This window comes from Anolis carolinensis, chromosome 2, assembly GCF_035594765.1.
Source record: "Anolis carolinensis isolate JA03-04 chromosome 2, rAnoCar3.1.pri, whole genome shotgun sequence".
In the NCBI taxonomy this organism is placed as follows: domain Eukaryota; kingdom Metazoa; phylum Chordata; class Lepidosauria; order Squamata; family Dactyloidae; genus Anolis; species Anolis carolinensis.
In genome coordinates this window covers 131,035,436-131,059,995 of record NC_085842.1, presented here as the reverse complement: position 1 = coordinate 131,059,995, position 24,560 = coordinate 131,035,436, and the positions used below count along the sequence as shown (strand labels likewise).

The 24,560-nt window shown below is 38.9% G+C and overlaps 1 protein-coding gene and 2 long non-coding RNA genes across 3 annotated transcripts in view; 1 reads left to right on the top strand and 2 right to left on the bottom strand.

The window, feature by feature from the left end:
- The window catches only part of fasn (fatty acid synthase), a 64,650-nt gene extending 45,991 nt beyond the window's left edge, over window positions 1–18,659 (top strand). Inside the window, exons 28-43 of the mRNA XM_003217289.4 lie at window positions 822–972; window positions 3,760–3,938; window positions 4,224–4,343; window positions 4,520–4,642; window positions 5,015–5,238; window positions 6,309–6,510; window positions 7,554–7,705; window positions 8,330–8,421; window positions 8,531–8,682; window positions 9,188–9,430; window positions 12,823–13,011; window positions 14,186–14,407; window positions 14,877–15,097; window positions 15,756–15,854; window positions 15,994–16,245; window positions 17,056–18,659. Coding sequence (XP_003217337.1) covers window positions 822–972; window positions 3,760–3,938; window positions 4,224–4,343; window positions 4,520–4,642; window positions 5,015–5,238; window positions 6,309–6,510; window positions 7,554–7,705; window positions 8,330–8,421; window positions 8,531–8,682; window positions 9,188–9,430; window positions 12,823–13,011; window positions 14,186–14,407; window positions 14,877–15,097; window positions 15,756–15,854; window positions 15,994–16,245; window positions 17,056–17,193 — 2,759 coding nt within the window. The 3' untranslated portion in view covers window positions 17,194–18,659. The remainder of the gene's footprint in view (window positions 1–821; window positions 973–3,759; window positions 3,939–4,223; window positions 4,344–4,519; window positions 4,643–5,014; window positions 5,239–6,308; window positions 6,511–7,553; window positions 7,706–8,329; window positions 8,422–8,530; window positions 8,683–9,187; window positions 9,431–12,822; window positions 13,012–14,185; window positions 14,408–14,876; window positions 15,098–15,755; window positions 15,855–15,993; window positions 16,246–17,055) is intronic.
- LOC134297118 (uncharacterized) lies at window positions 2,918–16,036 on the bottom strand. Its single transcript, XR_010003872.1, has 2 exons — window positions 15,907–16,036; window positions 2,918–9,505 (listed from the first exon to the last, which is right to left on the bottom strand). It is a non-coding gene; the product is annotated as an uncharacterized LOC134297118 (long non-coding RNA).
- Window positions 18,660–20,430: 1,771 nt separating the features above from the next.
- LOC134297119 (uncharacterized) lies at window positions 20,431–24,510 on the bottom strand. Its single transcript, XR_010003873.1, has 2 exons — window positions 24,392–24,510; window positions 20,431–21,574 (listed from the first exon to the last, which is right to left on the bottom strand). It is a non-coding gene; the product is annotated as an uncharacterized LOC134297119 (long non-coding RNA).
- Window positions 24,511–24,560: the final 50 nt, after the last annotated feature.

The following is a 24,560-nucleotide window of genomic DNA, read 5'->3' as shown; positions in this document are numbered from 1 at the left end:
GCTTGCTCCCTTCCCTATGACTTCCCTTGACATATTTACACATGGCCCTCATCATGTCTCCTCTCAGCCTTCTCTTCTGCAGGCTAAACATGCCCAGCTCTTTAAGTCACTACCCATAGGGCTTGTTCTCCAAAATGTCAATGTCATCAAGTTGAAGCATGGAAGAGGGTTGAAGATGTTGAGAATCTGTTTCTACCAAATGCTCAATTTAGAAGTTACAGTAGAGTCTCACTTATCCAACATTCGCTTATCCAACATTCCGGATTATCCAACGCAGTCTGCCTTTTAGTAGCCAGTGTTTTTGTAGTCAGTCTTTTCAATACATTGTGATGTTTTGGTGCTAAATGCTTTTTTCAGTTGATTTGTTGTAAAATATGATGTTTTGGTGCTTAATTTGTAAAATCATAATGTAATTTGACATTTAATAGTCTTTTCCTTAATCCCTCCTTATTATCCAACATATTTGCTTATCCAACGTTCTGCTGGCCCGTTTATGTTGGATAAGTGAGACTCTACTGTATTTTCTACCATATATTATATTGTCATGTTTTACTTATTTGTGATCAGGAAGAACCCAATGACCATAGCAACCTGATAACTGTGGCTGATTCTTTTGAATGAATTGCTGGTCAACAGCAATTTTATTATAGTTGCTTCATAGGACAGCAGGCAGTCCCCAGCTTATGAACAAGATAGGTTCTGTAGGTTTGTTCCTAATAAGTTTGTTGAATTTGTTTGTAAGTCTGAGCAGGTACATTTTTGATCTGTAACTCCAGCCTATATATATAGGACTACCTGTATTCTGTTATTACTGTTTTTAGGAAACTGGACACTGCAGCAGTGCATGCTAGGAATGGAATTCTCAGGGTGTGACTCGACTGGGAAAAGAGTGATGGGGCTGCTGCCCGCTAAAGGACTCGCCACAGTAGTAGACTCTGATACGAGGTTCCTATGGGAAGTGCCACAAAACTGGTAGGCAGCTGCTATTTTATTTCCCATGGGGGGTAGAAAATATGTACTTTGTATAGTGTGAAGACCTTATCTAAAAATGAATATAAGTTTATCCCAAAGAATGTGTACTTCCTTGCTCTTGAGATTTACTGACCACCACTTTTCTTCATGCTGGGAAAGAAAGTCCCACAATAGCAGAAGGGTGGGCTGGTAGTTTACCAGGCGCTTTCCAGAAATGGGATTAGGGAGAGGAGCTATGTCTGTATGCCATTATGCTGGGGGCAAATGGGGAAATCGCTTGGGGCACTGAATACCTCCTTGTGCAAGTGTCTAAATCAGGCAAGGGCAAACGTGGCCCCTCCAGGTGTTTGGACTTCAATTCCCACAATTCCTAACAGCTGGTAGGCTGTTAGGAATTGTGGGAGTTGAAGTCCAAAACACCTGGAGGGGCCACGTTTGCCCTTGCCTGGTCTAAATAGTACAACCAGGAGTCATGCTAGCTTCACCACCCCACCTCACCCCAACAAGAGGATTTTAGTCAGAGTCAGATTTTGAGGCATAATTGCTGATTTAAATAAATCAACCAATACTCTGGAATCTCAAGGGTCTCATCCCCTTCTTCTTATCCTCTAGTTCAGTGGTTCCCATACTCATCCCAGAATCTCTGATCATTGGCAAAGCTGAGGCCTTTGGGAATTAAAGTCCAAAACAGATATCAATATATTGGATTAAAGTTTGGAATTACTGCTCTAGTTGCATCTTTGCTTAGGACACACTTTTACTCAACCATTTGTGCTTGTTTTCATCTGTGCTGGTATAATGGATTTTGAGAAAAAAGAAATGGTACATTGTATTGTCAAAGGCACACTCCCCCCCCCCCCCCAAATGGTACTGTTGGTTAATTGTTTCTTGGTAAGATAGTGGTTCTAGGTGCATCTGCGAGTGGGTTTTGAGTAGTTTCTTCATTTTGATAATGAGTTTGTTCATGAAACTTCACATACATAGCCTTCTTTTGCAACTGAGGCAAGATTCTTCCCATAAAAGGTCTCTGCTTCTCACAGGTGTCAGATGCACAGTCCCAGAAACAAGTATTACTATGAAGGATTTGTTTGATAGTTAGTGCGTGTGATCTACTATGTGCTGCTTTACAACTTAATGTGAAAAAAGCCCTGTCAAATAGGTAGATGAGCAGCTATAACAGTGAAGTACTCAGATGCATCAAATAAACTTAGCTTTCTTTTATTCATTCTGTCTATGATATAGATTGCACTATTTCCTTACAAGCAACATTATCTTCTATTCAGATTGAGCAAGTCTTATCTGGAATTCCAAAATTGTCCCCGTTTGGTGGCTGAGGTAGGGCCCTTCGACACAGCCATATAAGCCAAAATATCAAAGCAGAAAATCCCACAATATCTGCTTTGAACTGGATTATTTGAGTCCACACTGCCATATATTCCAGTTCAAAGCAGAAAATGTGGGATTTTATTCAGCTGTGTGGAAGGGGCCATAGTGACACCTTTGGTTTCTGATTATTCAATGTACACAAACTTCACCTTCAGACTATCTGTATGAAGTGTATATGAAACAAATGAATTTCATGATTAGACTTGTGTCTCATCTTCAGGGCACCCCATTAATTATATGTAAATATTCCTAAATCCATTTTTTTTTCCAAAATCCAAATCCCTTCTGGTCCTAAGCATTTTGGATAGGGGATACTCAATCTGTATTTATTAAACTCAACATAAAATAATACATTCCTTGCCACATTACAGAAGGTGCTAAATGACAGTCTAACAGTTGCCCAAAACAGAACATATTAGATAGAAAGAGGATGCAATAAAATAGAACAGAAGTTATCCAACAAGGTAGGTAGGTATTTAGGTAATTTAACATTTATCTAAATGCAATGGATTTATTTCATAGTTTTTAACAAAAAAAATCAAATCTAATGTACGCAAGATCATTTTTCACATATTTTAATGAATTTTTTAAATACAGTATCACAATATTTTTAGTAATTTGCTAATTATTTTAGACATTCATATCTCACTTTTATACCCACAAGGTTTTCCAGGGCAGGTTACAAATATCAGCAATAATACATCAATTTACATTTTTTTAAAAACACAATTATAATAGTAAATGAGACTGTAGGAAGAGGGGGAAAGGGCAAATTCTGGCACTATTTCTTAGGCCCCGTTTTTATAATCATGGGCTGGAACAAAAGAATTTCAAGAGAAGGAGAAGCCTTAGTTCAGTTCAGTAGAGTCCGTGAGGCAGCTCAGTTCCCGGCCTGATGGAGTCAGTAGGTTTGCTGTAGAATTTTAAAGCAGTCTAATATTCACACTAGAAGTGAAATTACTTTCCACATCTTTTGAAAAGAAATTTCTGGTTGATGTGTGCCTTCTGATATATGGCAACTCAAATGTGACACTTATCACAGGATTTGTTTAGGCGGTTAGGTTTTCTCATTGCCTTCTTCTGGGGCTGAGACAGTGTGACTTACCCTTCTGTGGTTACTCAATGGTTTTTGATGCTTGAGCAGGGAATTGAACCCCAGCTTCTGTGGAGTTGTAGTCCAATACTCAAATCACTACACCATGCTGACTCTGTTGAAAATATATACATCAGTGCATTTTGTATGTGATTCATTGAAGTTAAAATCTGAGAGAGAGACCACTTCCAGATTCAGACTTGTCTCCAAGAACTGCGGTAGCTTGGCATGGAGGTCATGATAACTGTTATGAGGAAAGAGATAAAGAATCATGAATGCCTAAGAAAAGCCTCTCTGCCTTTCTCCAGGAGTCTACAAGAAGCAGCCTCTGTACCTGTGGTATATGCCACAGCTTACTATTCCTTGGTGGTCCGAGGAGGCATGAAGAAGGGGGAGTCCGTGCTCATCCATTCAGGCTCTGGTGGTGTTGGCCAAGCAGCCATTGCTATTGCCCTGAGCATGGGCTGCCGTGTCTTTACTACCGTAGGTAAGTAATGGCATCCCTTTGCATTGTGAACAAAAACCATGTGCGCCTCAATAAAGTCTATGCTTAATTCTGCAAAGATAAAAATGGAACAAGTGAATAAGAATGGATTGCACTCTTGTGAGTTCTTTTGTTCCTTAGGGCAGTGAATTACCAATAAATGTTAGATCCCACAGGCATAATTAACTATAACATAATTTAGGCATTACAGCAATCTGTTATTTTAGCATCAGACTTTGGCATTAATATGTCTTTCCCATAAACATAATGCTTATTTTCTGATTTTAGGCTCTAAAGAAAAACGTGAATATCTCCAGAAAAGATTCCCCCAACTTGATGCCAACAGTTTTGCCAGCTCCAGAAACACCTCTTTTGAACAACATGTTCTGAAAGTCACCAATGGAAGAGGTAGGTGTAATTACTAGAATTAAGAATTCGCTACCAAACATTTACAATTAGGATGCAGAATATTTAATTACTAGAGGATTGTGTAGATAAATGGAGATGGTTTTGCTAGTAAGACAGAGCAATGAGAATCCTGTAATGTACAAATTATGCATTATTGTGTTGGGTCCTTCCTCCAGGTGTTGACTTGGTGCTGAACTCCTTGTCAGAAGAGAAGCTCCAAGCCAGTCTGCGTTGCCTTGCTCGGCATGGGCGTTTCTTGGAAATAGGAAAATTTGACCTGTCCAACAACACAGCTCTTGGTAAGGTTTCATTCTTTACTATTTTAGTACTCTGGTGGTCCTTCAGAACTGCATTGATTCTATAGCGTAGATGCACTCTAGGACAGGGGGGCTATAAGATTATTTCTAACTAGAAAAGGAAAGCATATTTATTAAGGAATACCATTGCCATTATGAAATCAGATGACTGTGTGAGTTCAATGCTGTTGTGATGAGTCTTACTGCTTCTATTATCATTTACATACTTTTGACTAAATGACTGAGCAGCAGCAGCTTTGAAGGTGAAATTATTTATTTTTCCCTAACACAGGAATCGTTTTTAAAATGCACAGGAAATTTGCCAGCAACAGAAAATACAATAGAGTAAAAGTATAACTGTGTTGCTTCTTCTAGGAATGGCCCTTTTCCTGAAGAATGTGGCTTTTCATGGGATCCTATTAGATGCCATTTTTGAAGAAGGAAATGAAGAGTGGGAATTAGTGTCAGACTTGCTAACAAAAGGCATCAAAGACGGGGTAGTAAAACCTCTGCGGACAACTGTTTTCAAAAGAGACGAGGTAGAAGCAGCATTCAGATACATGGCGCAAGGAAAACACATTGGGAAAGTTGTGATCCAGGTATGACTGGTACTTCCAGATTCATTTTCTGTACCCAGGATGCTAAGTTTGGAAATGGCTCTGAACAACTATGAGTAGTTATAGTAATACCTGCATTTTTAAGTAGCAAAGAGGGACAGAAATAGGAAGGTGTGGTAAACATACACATATAGGCTGTTTTAATGTAGCTTGTATTTGTGCTTTTTGACAATTACTTAAAAAATAGAAAAAGTGCACAACTGTAAAAACAATAATTCACAAGAGAATATACCTACACCATATAACAAATGATAAAAAGTCAAAACCAGAACAGTTAAAAGTCAGACTAAATAATCCTGTAAAATATAATTACATTAACAATATAAAAACCAATATACATTTAAACAGCCAAAAATACAATGAACTCGGTTCAGTGGGGAAACCATTTGTTTAACATTTTTAATTACATTATTTTTAAGAAACTGTCAGCTAGTGTAAAGTAATTAACAGGAGAGTCAGATGAGCCACCTCTGTTAGTTTGAGGTTTTGTGGATTGAGATGAATCTGCTTTAGGCCAGAACTGAGCTGTAGATCCTTCACTTAGAAGATCAGGTGGGCCGTCTACCACAAGATATTTGAGAAGTGAAAACATAAAATCATTAAGTTTGAAGAGACCGCAAAGACCATCCACTCCAACCCCCTGCCATGCCATGCCATGCCAAGCCAAGCCAAAGAGGGGCTAATGTTTTTACTAAAATTTAGTACAATCCAAAAATGTGTGGCAGAAAAAAAAATGAGTGTGATACTTGTCTTTCCTATCATGGTCCACTCTGTTTGACTTAGAACCTTCAACTGGACCATTTACTAGTTGCTTTCTCTTATGTTTATTCTATTGTTGTTTGCTTAACTTTGTATAAATTTTTGAAATCATACCGCATGGATATGGCAAAAATATGCAAATATATGCTTATTTGAGATACATGTGTAGTGTGAGTGTGTGTGTATGCATGTATTGAATACGCATATTATCTGACATAATTAATTGTTATAAAATATTAGGCATACTTCATTGTTAGCAATATTTGATGAATTGTCTATATTGCTGTTTTTAGGTTCGTGAAGAAGAAAATCAATACCCCACAAAGGAAGCTAAGCCAACCCAACTCCCTGCAATCTCCCGGATGTCTTGCCCACCAAATAAATCCTACATCATCACAGGTGGCCTTGGGGGATTTGGGCTGGAATTGGCTCAATGGCTGGTTGAAAGAGGAGCAAAAAAGCTGGTGCTAACATCTCGATCTGGCATCCGAACGGGTAAGCTAAAAGAAAAAGCAATGAATTGGAAAGAGTGAATACTTGAGTGTTAACAATGTCCCTGAATGTTTGGCTCAATCTTTTAATTTTGTTCTGTGAACCTAAGCAGTAGCAAGAAATGTTGCAATGGAATTAGGAAACATCTAGATTTACCATCTGATAAAAGAAATTGACAAAGTTTCTTATCTGCTGACATAGACATATTTACTATAACACATTTTCACCATTTTAAAAGCATTATTACGTAAAAGGCACTGACCAGGAAGAAATTAAATTCAAATGATAACAACTAGGGTGACATACATGAATGGCTGGAAATATTTGTTTATCTTTAATAACATATATACTTTAGGCAAGGGAAAAATCAGAAATGGCAGTATAAAGCGTGTCAGTTAATGAAGGCCAATATATTGCTCCTATTTTTATTTTATTTTTTGGCTTTTATGTAATCTAGAATGGCATTGCTGGGAAGACACTGGGAATGTGTAGGAGAGAAATCATCCACTATTTTGGAATTCTAGATGTGTACTTCTTTTGCAGTTGTCCCTATTAATATAGTCTCATCTGAGGGATGGGGGAGAATTAACAAGGATCTACTGCTAGCAATAGGATCATCATCTTTCTGCATTCCCAAGAATACTATTTTATATATATAAGACACATTTCCATTGTGTCTACTAAGACAGTAAAAAAAAATCAGATCACTTAAAAAACTGTCTGGATTATTTTATTCACAAAAATGTAGCAGGAGGTACAGCCAAATGATTAAATTTTGGTGTCACCATAACTGACACCTGAAAATACCCCCTCATTAACTATTACATTAAAGAAAAATACCAGTAACTACAGGTATTCTCACTAACTTTCTCATCTCATGGGCTCAAACCATTTTTTTCTCAGACCTTAGCTAGCCTGTTAGTCTCATCATTATTGCTGCATCTTAAATTCTAAGGAAGCAGTCTTTTTTAAAACTGGAGGTAGTGCAACATTATAAGCATAACCAGTATGCAGTCAATCCAGTATTCTGGATTCTTGATTTTCAGGATACCAGGCTAAACGGGTCCAAGAATGGAAACAGCTTGGAATCCAAGTTCTTGTCTCAACTAGTGATGCCGGGACTCTTGAGGGGGCACAGCGCTTAATCCAAGAAGCTTCTCAACTTGGTCCCGTTGGGGGCCTCTTCAACTTGGCTATGGTGAGTGGCCGGTGTTTAAAACCCATGTGGCTCCAAGGGTTATTTATTTGGTGTCCAAGCTGGATCAAACTGACTGTTCAAACTAGTTTTCTTCTGCAGTTTATGCTGGATAAGTGTGAAAACAGGAAACAATTACTGTGTTGACCTGTATGTGTGTTCCTTGGCTAGAAGAAATGTTGCTTTTATTTTTTTAATGTTGTGTTGGATTATAATTATATTACTGTTTGTATTTTAAACTAAAATGAGGTATCAGGATGTTTTACCTCAGATCTTTTAGTCAACAAGAAAGGATGAAGGGCAGGCGAGAGATACCTGACAAATATTTGGGGGAAATTATGTGTTATTAGATCATTTCTTTTAACTTTCATGTTGTAAAATGTGTAAGAGTAGAGGACATTTTCATTTATGTTTCGAGATTATTTTGTCTACAGTTGTGAAGACCAAATCAGACTTAACATTAAAAATGTATTTTTTAAGTTTTGAAAAATTCAGTCGCAGTTGACTGTGAAGGGAGTGTTTAATCCCTGCTACAGTAATGGCACTTTGAGAATATGTTTTTACATTTTCTTTCAAATAGAAGCAAAATACATTCTGCATTGACTATGAAATGTCTATTTCCTTCAGGTCCTGAAAGATGCAATGCTGGAAAATCAGACTCCAGAGCTTTTCTATGAAGTCAACAAACCCAAGTATTTAGGCACACTGCATCTGGACCAGTAAGTAACATATGAAACATGAATATATGCTACTGCTCTTTTTGATGAGCACGTAGAGATTCTTGAAAATGAGACGCAAACAGTCCTTTTCTGTGTTATTTTGTTCCAGAGTAACCCGCCAAAATTGCCCAAAACTGGACCATTTTGTAGCCTTCTCTTCAGTCAGCTGTGGAAGAGGCAATGCTGGGCAGAGTAACTATGGTTTTGCCAATTCTACCATGGAGCGTATCTGTGAACAGAGAAGGCATGATGGACTTCCAGGTAATAGTGTCTTTCTTCTAACCTGTAGGGATTATTTTCCAAGACAAGCACTGTAGAGTATAGAATCACAGAAGCATAGAGTTGGCTAGGATCAGATCCAGAATAGCTTATCCCCCTGTTACCTCTTCCACTTTCTGGACAATTAAATTGTCTGCAAGGCAAGTGAGAAATTTGTTGTACTGTGTACTCTTGGCAGAGCTTGTTTTCCAACAAATATCAGAATAGTTGAAATCTACCATTATTTCTACATCTCTTCTTTCTGCATGTTTGGTCATCTGTCCAAGGAAGGCTTCATCCATCCAGTTCTTCAGTCTGGCCTGGAGGTCTGTAGTAGACCCCCACATAATTAGTAAAATAACATTTGTATGAGAATAAGCAGAATAATATTTGTATGAAAAATCTTAGGCTCATAACTGCTCCCAATTTTATACTCTTTTCTTCATCTCACGTTTCCTACTGCTGTATGCTCTGTAATAACCTCCAGGTATTCTCTATATTTGTCCAGGCCTTGCCGTACAATGGGGTGCAATTGGTGATGTGGGCGTTGTCTTGGAGACCATGGGCAGCAATGACACTGTGGTTGGAGGAACTCTGCCCCAGAGGATCAGCTCATGCTTGGATGTTCTGGATCTCTTCCTCAACCAGCCTCACCCGGTCATGTCTAGTTTTGTCCTGGCAGAAAAGCTGTTGGCAAAAAGTGATGGTGGTAGCCAGCGTGATCTTGTGGAAGCTGTTGCTCACATTCTTGGTAAGTATCATTTTGAATAACCAACCTTCTGATGTCCCCGTTGTTTTTGTTGCAACATCTAAGGTGCTTTCCATCCTATGGGGAAAGAAGAATTGTTATAATGCACTCACTCAACTGGAAGTTTGAAAGTGGTCCCTTTGTGTTGCCTGTGTCCATTATTTTTCGCAAAATCCATCACTATTACTCTATAGCTAAGTTGTATTGCTTCTTCTGAATCCTGTGTCCTGACTTGCCTTGCCTCCTACACTTATTATACAAGTCAATTTGCTGTTTGCTGGGGGTGATTTCGCAGAACTTGGGAGCATTTGTAAAACTGTACCACATGTAGAGATTAGTACGGATAATGGTGCTAAATTAGACGTGGAGCAACCTGGGTGCAGTAGAGCATGTGGGATTAGATGTGGGAGGAAATGAGGTCAGAGAGAGTATGTAGGAGTGTTGTTTTTTTGGTTTTGGAGTTTTAAAGGTGTGCACCTGTCACCCTCCCCATCTTTGAAACATGAAAACTTAATAGAAGCACCAAACTGGGACAGGGATCTGAAATGGAACAAATGTCACAATATCCCTAGATCTAGAAGGGTTTTCAAGCCTTCTTCCCAGGGGCCCACATGGAAAAGGTGTAAATTCTTATACCACAAAAACAGTGTAGAAGCAGAGCCAGTCACCAAATGGCAGCAGTTGGAGACTGAGTATGTTATAATTTACTGTAAATTACTAACATAATTTTATTTTGGTATCTACAGTCAGCCCTTCACTTTTGTGAGGGTTAGGAGTGCTGAATCCCTCCAGAAGTGGAAAAACTGTTAATATTTAAGCCCGCCTCCCCGAACCATATTTAATATGCTTGCTGGCTCTCTTAGCCTGCAGCATTCTGCTGTCTTTGCTTGCCCCCACTCCATGAGGAGTGGGGTTTGCCTTCACCTGAACAGCCCCATCCTTTGTTCTTTCTTGGGGCTGGATGGTGATGCCGAGCAAAAGGGACTAGATTTTACCTCCACAACAACTGCACTGCCACCCTCACTTGCTAACTAGACTGAGGAGACTGCCACTTCGTTAGGGTTCATTCCTTAGCTGCTCTTCTCCATCATCTGCCAGTTCCACCACGTCTGCCCTCTTTCTGCATGCATGCATGCACCAGCACCAGCACCAGCTAGAGGCATCTCCATGAAGGCTGTGGCAGAGGGCCAGGGCTCTGCTGTTGCTGTTATCGTCCAACAAACTGCCGCTGCTCTGCATGTAGAACTGAGCATGCTCCTCCAGCATTTCCCTCCACTCTTCCCCCCACTTCCCACCCTACAGCTGAAGAGCATCCAGATCATTTCTTTGCAAGTGGGGTGTGCTGTTTCTAGCAAGAAGCACTGAGAATGTAGCAGGAAAGCCCACCTACTAGTCACTTAACATTTTGATCAGGGGAGGTGGAAAAGTGTACTCATCCCCCATCTTTCAAAGCCAGGACAACATGTTCATGCACAGCACCAACTCTGCCCACACTGTGTTACTTGCCCTGCTTTTCTACATTTTTTCTCCCCTTCTTGAGTGCTTCCTTGTGCTACAAGGAGTTGCTTTATTAAAAATGGCAAAGGTCAGCAGCAGAGGCAGCAGCAAACAATCTATGAATAATCAAATATACTAAAGTTAACCCTGCAAATGTGCCACGCTGCCTATAATCACTCTTTGGACATTAGAGACCCCTTTGTCATAACATTACAGTTTTCCTCATACTTTTTTTTCGTGTTAGGAGTGACTTGAGAAACTGCAAGTTATTTCTGGTGTGAGAGAATTGGCTGTCTGCAAGGATATTGCCCAGGGAACGCCCAGATGTTTTATCATCCTGTGGGAGGCTTCTCTCATGCCCTGCATGGGAAGCTGGAACTGACAGATGGGAGCTCGCCCTGCTTCCTAGATTTGAACCACCAACCTTTCGGTCAGCAGTCCTGCTGGCACAAGGGTTTAATCCACTGTGCCATTAGGAGCTCCTTTCCTCATGCTATAAAAGGCATTGATTTTGGAGGCATTGCAACTCAAGCCTTCTCATTTTAACCAGTCTTTGCTGATCTAAAGGCTTTAAACAGAAGCTTCCCATTTTGAGTTATTGGGTTATCATGGAAACAAGGATTGGGGATAAAGCTTTAGTGGAGACAGCTTTTTCCAATGATAACTCCTACAGAAGTGACTTTTCTTCCTAGGGGTAGATTTCCTCTCACTTCCTGTTGTAACTAGGAGTTGTATGTAAGTCAGATGTTGTAACTCAGGAACTTCTTGTATTTGAAATTAATTTGAAATTAAATCAGAAGTCTCCAGGCTCATTCCAGCCTTATTAAGTAGTTGGGGCAGAAGCCCAGTTGTGGCTGGTCATTGTTACTTGGTTTATCTGGTGCATGTGAACAGTCAGTAATTAAAGTTTTGACACACTCAGATGATGGCTGAATGTTCTCATCAATAAAATGGCTGTTCAGCCGATGATCACATCTTCCCATTGCTGCTTCCTTTCCTTTCCCATTATCATTAGCATCCTTACCCTTCCTGTCTAACATGTTTGTTTGAACTCTCCCTTTCTCGTGCATTACACAGATCATTTCCAAATATTAGAATGAGTCAGCATCTTCTCAGACCATTTAACAAGGGCTTCACTATATCCTACTTCAAATTGTAATATTATTTTCCATTTGAACATGTGTCCATTTACTAGTGGATGCAAACATATTTTTTGGTGGTCTTTCTCCTGGTTTTCTAATCCCCTGTTGTTTAAATATCTTATCGGTAAGTTTTAAAAGGCAAGCACTGCTACCCCCTTGCCGAGGAATTGCAATTCTCCCTTTTCTATTCTATTGTGTCATAACTGCTTTCTTCTTCTTTTCTGAGCAGTCACGTGCTTTGCCACAAGACTATGATTCACACAAAAGGCAGAAGTAACCTTGTGGTGTGCCATGACGAATATAGTGTACTTGTATAATAATGTTTTTTAAAAATTCTGTTCTATCATTCATCTGCTTGCCTTTTATTCATTTTAATTCACTTTAATTCAGCCTGCACAGAGCACAAAGAACCTATCAGTGGACTGGGATGCAGATAATTGTGATAGATTTTTCCTATAGGCAGGAGTTCTTTCTTAGGAAAAAAAGATTTCCTACCCTGATTATAAGGTTTAAACAAACACTGATATTCCAGATTTTTAATTAAAAAAAAATTAGGGGAAAATGTTGCTTGGCTGAAAATAACTGAATAAATCTCTGAGTTGAAATATCATATTCAATATTGAAAATTTAAAAGACTTATAAACATGACCCCATACACTACCCCTGAGAGATGCTATGTCAATCAAGAAAGAAAACTTGAGAAAAGATCTAAATTGGTTGTCACAGTATTGGCACATTTGTATTTCTTTTCCACAGGTGTTCGAGATGTGAGCAGCCTGAATGCTGACACTTCCCTGGCCGATCTGGGTTTGGACTCCCTAATGGCAGTAGAAGTACGCCAAACCCTGGAGAGGGACTATGATATCGTAATGTCAATGAGGGATGTTCGATTGCTTACCATTAACAAGCTGCGAGAATTTTCTTCTAAATCGGGGACTACAGACAGTAAGTATCCCCCCCCCCCCCCCCCGATTGAGAAAGGAGAGGTAAAAATGAAGTAAATAAATAATAATAAATATGCCCATCTCATCAGGATCTGCCCTCCTTTGGATTTGAGTCACATACAAAAAAAGGTGGATATCAGGAGCCAGTAAAATTGGATGTGAATACTGTAGTGGAGATAAGATTCTATTGCCAGCAGAAATATTTTCTAATTAGCACCAAAAGGTTTTACTAATTAAACATATTTCTGCTGATAATAAATTCCTATCTGCACCAAGACTGCAGTACCCACAGTGCAGCATTCACTTCTTCTTTTACTAGCTATTTCCCACCTTTGTTCAGCCAAATTCTAAGCAGCTAGAGACCAAAAAATTGCCCTATTTTCAGTTAAACTGCCAGTTTAAGGGGGGGAAAGAAAAGGAAAAAATCTTTGATGAAAGTAAAAATGCTGTATAATAAATTTATTTTAGTTTTTTCAAATGTAATAGAATTTGTTCATACAGTTTGTCTGTTTTGGTTGTGGTCTATGGACAAATTCAATAATATATACAGTAGAGTCTCACTTATCCAACACTCGCTTATCCAACATTCTGGATTATCCAACGCATTTTGTAGTCAATGTTTTCAACATATCGTGATATTTTGGTGCTAAATTCGTAAATACAGTAATTACAAGATAACCTTACTGCCTATTGAACTACTTTTTCTATCAAATTTATTGTATAACATGATGTTTTGGTGCTTAATTTGTAAAATCATTGCCTAATTTGATGTTTAATAGGCTTTTCCTTAATCTCTCCTTATTATCCAACATATTTGCTTATCCAACGTTCTGCCGGCCCGTTTACGTTGGATAAGTGAGACTCTACTGTATTTTAATTATCAAATCAGATGTATGTGTGCTGCATGATCCTCTATAACTGATGTGAATACGAAATCTTAGCTCTTGCTAAGAATGAGAACTAGCAACTTGTGGCAAAATCAGATACAAGTTTGTGATTCAAATGTTCTGGATGGCCATTCCTACAGACTGTAAACACCTAATTTGGGCCTTTGTTCCTGGAGGTGAAAAATGTTAGTTAGATACAGTTGAACGAGACTAGCCTTAAGCAAGCTTGTGATCGTCTTGTTACCTAGATTGAATGTGCAATGTTTGTTTGCTCTTCTTCTATTTTAGCATTATCCCAGGAGACAAAAGGTAGTCAGGCTGAACAACCCAGACTAGATTTGAATAAACTATTGGTTAATCCAAATGGACCCACAATCATGCTGCTCAATGAAGTGAAGAGCCCAGAGTCTCCTCTCTTCCTCATTCATCCCATTGAGGGATCTCTCACAGTCTTCAACACCCTGGCTTCTAAACTCCGTATACCAATCTATGGACTTCAATTTACCAAAGGTAGATGGGTTATCGTATTTGTCAAGTCTTGAAACATAGTGTTTATTGTCAGAATGCCTGGAATTCACCATGAACATTTCAAGATTCTAAATGTGAACATGATTTGTTAACTTGTGCATGCATAGGAAAGTATTTGGCCTGAAAAAGGGTCGTAGAGACCCTTATGGTAGTCTATTACTTTGGGATGGAAAAACAAGGTCAGAATAGTATGTTTTGAAAGTGAGTAAACATGGAGGGAGAGGGGGAGCTATCAACTTTCTTATTACATTAACAAAACCTTTCCTACAGAATTATATTTCCATTTAAAATATTTCTGAAAAACTATAACCACTAAATTGGTTTTAAAGTCCCTTTTTATATTTCCTTGGTGTTACATTAATTATATCCAACTTGTCTGGAGATAAACTAGCAATATTGTCCATTGATCTTCTATTAGGCTGACTCTTTTCATAACTTGGTATTTTCTTAGCTGCTCCTTTGGACAGTATACAGAGCCTGGCATCCTACTACATTGACTGCATAAAACAAGTGCAGCCAGAAGGCCCCTATCGGATTTCGGGATACTCCTTTGGTGCCTGTGTCGCCTTTGAAATGTGCTGTCAGCTCCAAGCTCAACAGAATCCCTCCCATTTACCCAACAGCCTTTTCCTGCTGGATGGTTCACATTCCTATGTAGCAGCACACACACAGGTGAGATCTAGCTGTGTCATTTTCAGGCTTCCTTTGTAGGCACATTCAGGTTGACAATAGCTTGCACATCCTTTGCTTCACATGTACAGAATAACCACAAATGCATTTTATTTTCTAGTTACAAACACATCAGCCTAGCCAATATCATTGGGTTCCTTTGAAGATATTCTCATCACTTTGATATTTATACTTGTACTGAAGCTTTATATAATTTTAATCTGAATTTTAAAACATGTTGGTAGCCACTTTTAGTGGGATATTTTATAAATGAATAAAATGATGTTACTATTTTGTGACAAAATATACCAGTCCCAAAAAATCTAACTCAAAATGAGCAAAAGAAGATTTTTCTTCTTTTCTTTTTAGATACTCTTGATATTTTAATAATTTGATGCCCAGCAAGATGATAGGGTTGTTTATTTATACTTCACCTTTTCTCTCTACAAAGGAGACTCACAGCTGCTTATATTAAAAGCATTTCATTACAATTTAAAATCTACAGACATAGAAACATTAAAACAGAATTAAATATCAATGGTATTTTAAAAACCATAGTTAAAATCCATAAAACCTGATTAAAAACATTAAAAGCTAAAAAAAATATTTAAAATGTTGTTTTCCTAAGATTTTTTTTAAACTTATGTTGTATATTTTTCAGAGCTACAGAGCCAAGCTAACTCCAGGAAATGAGGCTGAAGCAGAGACTGAAGCATTGTGTGCCTTTGTTCAGCAGTTCACTGGCATGGAATATAATAAGGTAATGTTCTTCCACACTCATCTACATTGGCAAAAAAATGTATTTTACTCACCCCAGTTTCCACTGTAAACTGCACTGTATCTTGCAGTAAAGCTTTTTTTCCACTTCTATTCCTTCTCCCTTTTCTTGCTGCTTGCAGTTGCTAGAAGCCCTTCTGCCCCTGCCGGATCTGGAAGCTCGTGTCAACGCCGCTGCAGATCTGATAACTCAGACTCACAAGGACATCAGCCAGGAGGCACTCATTTTTGCGGCTACTTCTTTTTATCACAAATTGAAGGCAGGCGAAAAATATATGCCAGAATGCAAGTATCATGGCAATGTGATGCTACTGAAAGCAAAGACACACAACGAGTTTGGAGAAGGCCTTGGAGGAGACTACAAACTTTCAGAGGTTAGTTACATTGGTGAAATAAAAATGTCCTCTTGTATCAGTGTATACCCATTACAGTTTTTTTGTCTCTCAAGTAAGAGAGGAAAACCTATAAGCTTACAAATTGTGTAGGTGTGTATCCTTATTTGTATATGCTTGTTAAATACTTTTAAAAAATAGCATCATTATAATTTGAGACTAGTGAGTCTACTCCTTTTAAAATATATTTTTATACTTTTGTTTGATTTTTTCTGTTTTGTCTTTATACAAAAATATTTTATAAAGGAGTAGATTCACTAGCCTCAATGATCTGGAAGCCAACAGCTTCAATTGTCCTGCACTATCCTATGGATACACAGTCCTTTCCTATCCTTGTTGTCATCTTATACAGTAAATACAAATATATCAATATGATTTCATCTTCAAAATTCATTTTCTGACATTATTTTTGGCCTGTCAAGCAGAAAGAGCTAGTGTGGTGATCTGGGTGTTGATCAGCACTCAAATCCCCACTGAATCAAACAAAAACCCACAGAGTGATCTTGGACAAATCGTACTCCCTCAGCCTTAGGGGAAGGCCGTGGTAAATTTCCTCTTAAGAAATCTTGTCAAGGAAAACTAGGTAGGGTTGCCATATGTCAGAATTGACCTGAAGGCACATAACAACAGTAATCAACAAGAAGGTGAAGGTCTATACTGGTAAATAATGGGAAAAGTAATAAAATTGACTTGAATATCTTCTCAGATTATTTTGACTTCTGACTGAAAGAGAATACATGGACCTAAAATGTATGAGTAATGTTCTCTGCTCTTGTCTTTGTATCTATGCAGGTCTGTGATGGAAAAGTATGTGTTCATATCATTGAAGGGGACCACTGCACCATTCTGGAGGGAGACGGCGTTGAGTCCATTATTGGGATCATTCACAGCTCATTAGCAGAACCTCGGGACAGTGTTCGAGAGGGCTAGAAGCTTCAGAAACTCTGCTGCCATTGCTAGAGAGAATTCAAACCTGGCCCTTATGACAACCCCAAAGGATTTCTTCCTGTAATCCATCATATCATCTGCTCTGCAGCCGCGTGTAGGAAGCCATGTTCATCAGCATCCCTCTTTTTCTCTTTCCTTTCTTACCCTCTCTTTCTACACAGTGACTGTTTTTGCAACTGTTGCAAGGACCTATAATGATGGCGAAAACTTCTACCATTTAGCAGTTGAAAATTAGGACCAGATATGTGTGTATATGTATGTGTGTTGTGCTATGTATTGTATTGTTGTCTTAGGAGTATTCCAAAGTGAAACTAACCCAGCTCAGTGAGCAAGGAGGGCAGCTGCAGCTGATTTTGGAGACGCCTTTGTCTGTGAAGAGTCAGTCTGTAGCAATATCAGTAATTCCATTGAGGGTTCTTTTTGTAACTATTACTTTTAATTTGAAATATCTAGGTATTTATTGCAATGTTATTTCATCTAGACTGTTTTAATATGTCACTAACTAAATGATAAGGACAAAATATTCCGTTGTGGAGTATTTTTTTCCTCTGCTGTTTGGTTGCCTCAGATTCTTTTTTAAATGTAACCAAAAATTATCTTTAGAACCATGTGCTCATTTAGGCTGGAAGGCAGATTCCCAGCCAAAATAACAACTTCCCCTGCAGAAGAACTGTATTCTTTCTGCTAAATTGCTAGTCCTTTCTGAAACTTGAATGGAATGGATTGGTAATTCTGAGCATGTGTTATGCATGCTTTTTAAACCCGAAGTTGGGATTAAAATCTTGGGCATTTCTGACATCCATTTCAGGACTGTGCATATTAGGTGCTCAGTGTCATCCTTTCCCCTGAAAACTTGTAGTCTAACTTCTTGTTTTCTCTCATTTGCAACCTGATTCACATGGTTTCATATTAATTTAACCCTCTTCAGTTCTTCAGTATACAAAGCTCTTCAGCAATTACTATTCTCTGCTGAAAGCACCAGTGTAAAAAAAAAAAAGAAGGAATTAGAGGCCCATAAGCATTTTTTATCTTCTTCTGTCTTGAGACATACTTGTAGGAGAATCAGTGCATCTTTGCTGCACCAATGATACAGAGGAAACATGCTAGCCTCACTGAGACGGCTGTGCTTCTCCAAATGGCTTTAGAAGCCAGGCCTCAGCTGGATTACTTTTCCAGCACTGAGGTCCAGAGACTTGCACCCATTTCGGACTCACTGCAAGTGAGTGGCCTAAGCCATCCTCTGTGGACGAGCAGCTAGGAGACTGGTTTTAGTTCCTAATCTTAAGAGCAAATACCTTTGAAATCTGAAGTGTAAAATGAGAACATTTTCAGATTCCTGTTATGTTGTGATTTCTTCTCTTTTTTATTTTTACATTCCTTTGATGAAAAAGCTCTGGGATGTCCTTTCTTCTATGGCTCTCCTGGAATTAAATGCAACTTAAACTCTGCTATGGCTTTTCTTGTCTGTTATTTCTAATTTTTGTGCTCCTCCACTGCTCTTTCTTTTTATTTCTAAAGGAATTAAGATAAATGCTCTCCAATATCTTTAGGCCAATTTGGTTTGGAGACTGTAAAAAGCATTTTCGGATTACATTAGAATACTGTGTTATTACTTTGATGTTTCAGGGAGATACAGTGTAAAATGCTCATCATAGTTCTGACTGCCTTCCTTTCACAGATAGGAAATATTTGGCCTTTCAGATATTGTTGGATTATAACTCCCATTCCTTCATAGGCTGCACTGGCTACACCAGACTGGAATTATGAACCAAAAATATTTAGAGGCCAGTGGGTTACCCTACCTGTCTTCTGACATTAGGGGCTCATTAAATTAACTGACTTTGTTTCCCATTACCCTGAATGGGTACAACCTATCATGCAGAATATGATATACTGCTGTTATGCACTAAGCATGTACAAGAAAATTTACTCCTAGGGCCATATTTGAGCCAGAGACAATAAGCCAGCAACAATGAAGCAGAAATGGAATGTAAGCTGTGTTTGAATGAGTTGTCATTGGTTTGCAGTTGCATGCATGTGTGTTGCAACAAAATACCAAAAATAAGAGTAAAATCCTTCCAGTAACAAGATGATTTCTAGGTTGGGTGGCACTAAGATCCTGAAATATGGGGATTTAATTTCTTGTTCTGACAATCATTTTTGAATATGGTACTAAAAAATTACACAGGAGCATTTCTTACCCTATTTTTGCCATTAAAAAAATAATTCTCACTTTCACAATTTCCCGAAAATACATGTGTATGGACTTCAGATAAACTCATATGTGCTGGGAAAGAATTATGCCAGTTATTTTGGTCCCTTCTAAGCATTTTAGCTCAGCCAATGCAATGTAGTAGCTTGAGCACTGGACTAGTACAGTGGAAGACCAGGGTTTAAATCCCTTCTCAGCTGTGGAAAAACCTTGGGTGACTTCACAAATATCAGTGACTATAAAAAACCACCAGCAGCAGAAACAATCCTGTGATTGTAGAATATACAAACAAAAACACATCATTGGAAGTGTCAATGTAATTGGCTAATGCTGACAGTCCTAAATTAGCATAGAGTTTTAGCTTTCTAAGTATACTGGTATAGTACATGTAAGCTGGGCTTACGATAAAATGTTTTTGTGATTATGTCTAACTACTGGGATTTTTAAAAATAAAAATTATTTCTGCTGAAACACTACATTTTACAGTCAATTTGATGCCACCCATTCTGATGGTGTAACCCAGTGCTGTTTGCATCTCCTGAGCTTTATTAGAGATACTACTGCTAATACTCCTTTAGAGCACTGAGATAATCAATGTGCTCAAGGAGAAGACTTGAGAGGCAGAGTGCTAAACCAGAGGTCTATCAACTTCCCCTCCTAACAAAAAAAGAATTTATAAAGGGCCAGAGTCAGGAGTCTTGCATGAAAGATTGACTGAACTCCAGAGAAATAAAAAGCTGTTTAGCATCATACAATTCTTTCTTTCTAGTATGTTTGACAGATAGACTACAGTTGTATCTAGCACACAGCCTTCCAGCTAGGATTTCTAACAGAACACTGGTAATAAAAGAAAACACAGTTCCTACCACCAATTTGTCCAATTCCCAAAAACACAAGTAAGGGGCCCCTTCTACACCACCATATAAAATCCAGATTATCTGTTTTGAACTAAGTTATACTGAAATGGCAGACAAAGGTTTGAAGAAATGAGACAAAGAGAGTTCCGGTGGCTGTAGAAAAAATGACGTTTATTCTCAATGGCCAGAGACAATAAGCAAAGATCTCCTGTGGTCAGGAAAGCGAAGGTACTGGAACAAAGAATCACAGGTTCTTATATACCCTTTTTCCTCCATCTACTACGTCATCTAGGCATTATCCATCACCAAATAGTGTCAAAAAAGTCTTACTGTGCACTTACTAAAAAGCTATCTTAGCATTTTCCTAAAATATAGACTACTTTCAAGACCCCTGACCCTCCATTAGCCTTATCTCTGGAATTCTCATTTCAGCTTTTAGGGGTTCTCATTAATTAAGGAGTTCCCCCTTATCTTAGCTGTCAGAGACCCATTAGCACTCCCCTCAAGGCGCCAGGTCTTATCTTGACATCCCAAAAAGCCTTAATTTCTCTCTTGTCCATTAGCTTATCTATTCTTGTTGACACTTAACATATGTCCCTTGCACTCAGTGAACTTTGGTCTTGCTTTTGCTGAGTAGAGTGTATTTTAAGGCTAGCACACAATCTGCTGGTGATTACATATTTTCCTATTTCTTAACATGATTACATTCAATATATATTTTCCAATACAAGTATTATATTTTCCCAATACACCTTCATCAATACGGCAGTATAGAAGGGGCCACAGATGCTATGTGGTGCTCCAGGAATATACATATAAACAGCACCCTGTATCTCTTTTGGTACTGTCTGTTTTATATTTACATACTAGATAACATTTTACAGTTATAAGAAAAAAATGTTGCCAAATCATTAATCCTAATCCTAAAATAGCTCTACTTTCCATTTCCAACCACCAACATAGTTCATTTCGTCATAAGGACTACGTCTTCTTTATGTGCACAGCTGTAAAACTTGAAATAATCCAAAGATTGTTATTCGTTCAGACTCTTCATGACCTCATGGACCAGCCCACTCTTATTGGCCTTCGTCACACCCAGCTCCTTCAAGGTTGAGACAGTCATTCAAAAATAACATCCATCCATCTTACCCTTTGTCGGCCCCTCTTCCTTTCTCCTTCCGTTTTCCATCATCTGGTTTTTTGTTTAACTGCAACCCAGCTTTTGCACTTTCTTCTTTCACCTTGGCTATAAGGCTCCTCTGCTCCTCCTCATTTTCAGCCATCAAAGTGGTACCTTGTTTCCCCGAAATAATAATAATAATAATAATAATAATAATAATAATAATAATAATAATAATAGATTTATTTTTGTACCCCGCCTCCATCTCCCCAAAGGGACTCTGGGCGGCTAACATGGGGCCAAGCCTAGTTAATTACAACAAACCAAAATAAAATACATACATGTGTGAAAAGTTCCATGGAGAAGGCCAAGCTGCCCCTTGCCAGGTGATATTCTGCCATGAGCGTTGTGCGGCTTCCTCCCCTTATCTCACCACTTCCCCACCAGATGTAAGATTCTGTTTAAATCTCCACAGCCACTTCCACAAATCTTCTTGCAACCACCAAGAGTGGGGCCTTTGCTTCCAACAGATGGATGTTCCTCTATCCAACTGATGTTGCTACCAACTATGGGGACCTAATAGGTGTCCTCAAGGCTCCTGTCTGAGATAGGATGCCAGTTCCTATCCCCACAGCAATTCTCTCTTTTCTCTGCTGCCATCATACACACCCAGAGGGCGAAAGGGAGAATGTGCCAAGAGGAAGGAAAGTCAAGCAAATCTTTGTTGGACTACCTTCCACCTGGAAATCTATGTTTTTATTGCAAAAGACCATGTGGATCCAGAATAGGTCTCTATAGTCATTTACGGACCCACCACCAGGACTCTACCCTTGAAAGTCGATCATACCCGGCCATAAGTGATCGTCTAAGATGATGCACCCAATATTTATACAGGGTGGGCCAAAAGCCATAAAGTGATTTCAATATTTAATAATTCCTTAATAATAATAATAATAATAATAATAATAATAATAATAATAATAATAACAACTTTATTTTTGTACTCCGCCTCCATTTCCCTGAAGGGAATCGGGGCAACTTACATGGGGATGATCCCAATCAACATAGTTAAAAAACACACTAAAATACATAAAGCAATGTTAGAAAACAGAATAAAACAACAACATTATAACAGACTATAAGGCAGGGGTCCTCAAACTTTTAAAGCAGAGGGCTGGTCCACAATCCTTCAGACTGTTGAGGGGCCGAATTATCATTTGAAAAAAAAATACGAACACATTCCTATGCACACTGCACATCTTATTTGTAGTGCAAAAAGGAACAACAACAACTATGAAAGAAAAATACAATATTTAAAAATAAAAACAATTTTAACCAACATAAACCTATCAGGATATCAATGGGAAGTGTGGGCCTGCTTCTGGCCAATGAGATAGTCAAGTTAATTAGGATTGTTGTTCTTGTGAGCCTTCAAGTCATTTCAGACTTTGGGCGAGGCTAACTCTAAAACTGAGGGCGGGGGCCAGGTAAATGACCTTGGAGGGCCACATCCGGGTTAGTTTGGGGACCCCTGGTATAAGGGAACCATTGAAACAACAACCAATGAACCTGAAATAACAATCAGTTTCTGGACATGGGTGCACAGCCTAGTGCAAATCAATTTTGAGGATAGGGCTGATGGATAAAGTGCGTAAGTCAGACGGCAAAATTAGGGATGGAGGGCAATATAACATGGAGCATAATATCTTTGGATAGATAACAGTAGTATAGTGCCAGGCCAAGATTTTATGTCATAATTGGGGCCAAATTATCTAGGGGATTGTCTAGTCAAAAGCACAGCAGAACATCCCTTTATTTTTAATTTGTAATACCATAGCATCATAAACAGTATATATGGGAAATAAAATTACATTACATGTAAAATCCTTTCAAAAAGCATTTTTCAAAAAGTTATTAAAACTTCAGATGTCTTTGTGACTTTTGGCCCACCCTGTATATCTAGGATTCCTGGAAGGCAAGAGTACGACACAAAAATAATACCTACTTTTACAGCAGAAATCATAGAATCCTAAAATCATAGAATTGAAAGAGACCATAAGGGCCATCTAGTTCAATCCCTTGCCATGCAAGAAAAGCATAAAGTACCCCTGACAGATGGCCATCCAGTCTCTGTTTAAAACCTTCCAAGGAAGAAGCTCCCACTACACTCCGGGGCAGAGAGTTCCACTCCTGAACAGCTCTTACAGTCAGGATGTTCTTCCTACTGTTCAGGTGGGATCTTCTTTCCTGTAATTTGAACCCATTGCTCCAAGTCCTTGTCTCCAGGACAGCAGAAACAACCCCCTCCCTCTTTGTTATGAAACTCTTTCACATATTTATACATGGCTATGATGTCTCTTCTGAACCTTCTCTTCTGCAAGCTACATACCCAGCTCTTTAAGACACTCCTCATAGGGCATGGTCTCCAGACCTTTAATCATTTTAGTTGCCCTCCTCTGGACACCTTCCAGCTTGTCAATATCTTTTGAACGGTGGTGCCAAGAATTGGACACAGTATTCCAGGTAACCAAAGCAGAATAGAGGCACCATGACTTTCCTCGATCTAGAGATACTATACTCTTGTTGATGCAACCCAAAATCCCATTGGATTTTTTAGCTGCTGCATCACATTGTTGGCTCATGTTCAACATATTGTCCCTTGATCTAGACACTATATTTCATTTCATGCAGCCCAAAATCCCACTGGCATTTTAGCTGTCACATCACATTGTTGGCTCATGCTTAATTTGTTGTCCACTAAGAGTCCAAGATCTTTTTCACATGTACTTTTGGAGAGCCAGGTGTCACCCATTCTGTATCTTTGCATTTCATTTTTTCTGCCTAAGTGAAGTATCTTACATTTGTTCCTTCCTTTTCCCCCTCAGCCGCTTAAGCGAGGAGAAGGAGGAGGAGGAGACGCTTAAGCGGCTGAGGGGGAAAAGGAAGGGCCCTGAGGCTGTGAGGGAGGGTGGGAGTTGAAGTCCAAAGTACCTGGAGGGAGGGCCCAAGTTGGCCCATACCGTATATAAACACACCATTAGGGAGTGAAAACCGGGGAGGGCTGCTTTCCCTTCAAGGCTGAGCAGGGGAGGCCTTTGCTCCAGGTGTTGCTCGTCAGGTGTTGCTCAGGGTCCCTCTCCGCCACAGCCATTAAAGAGAC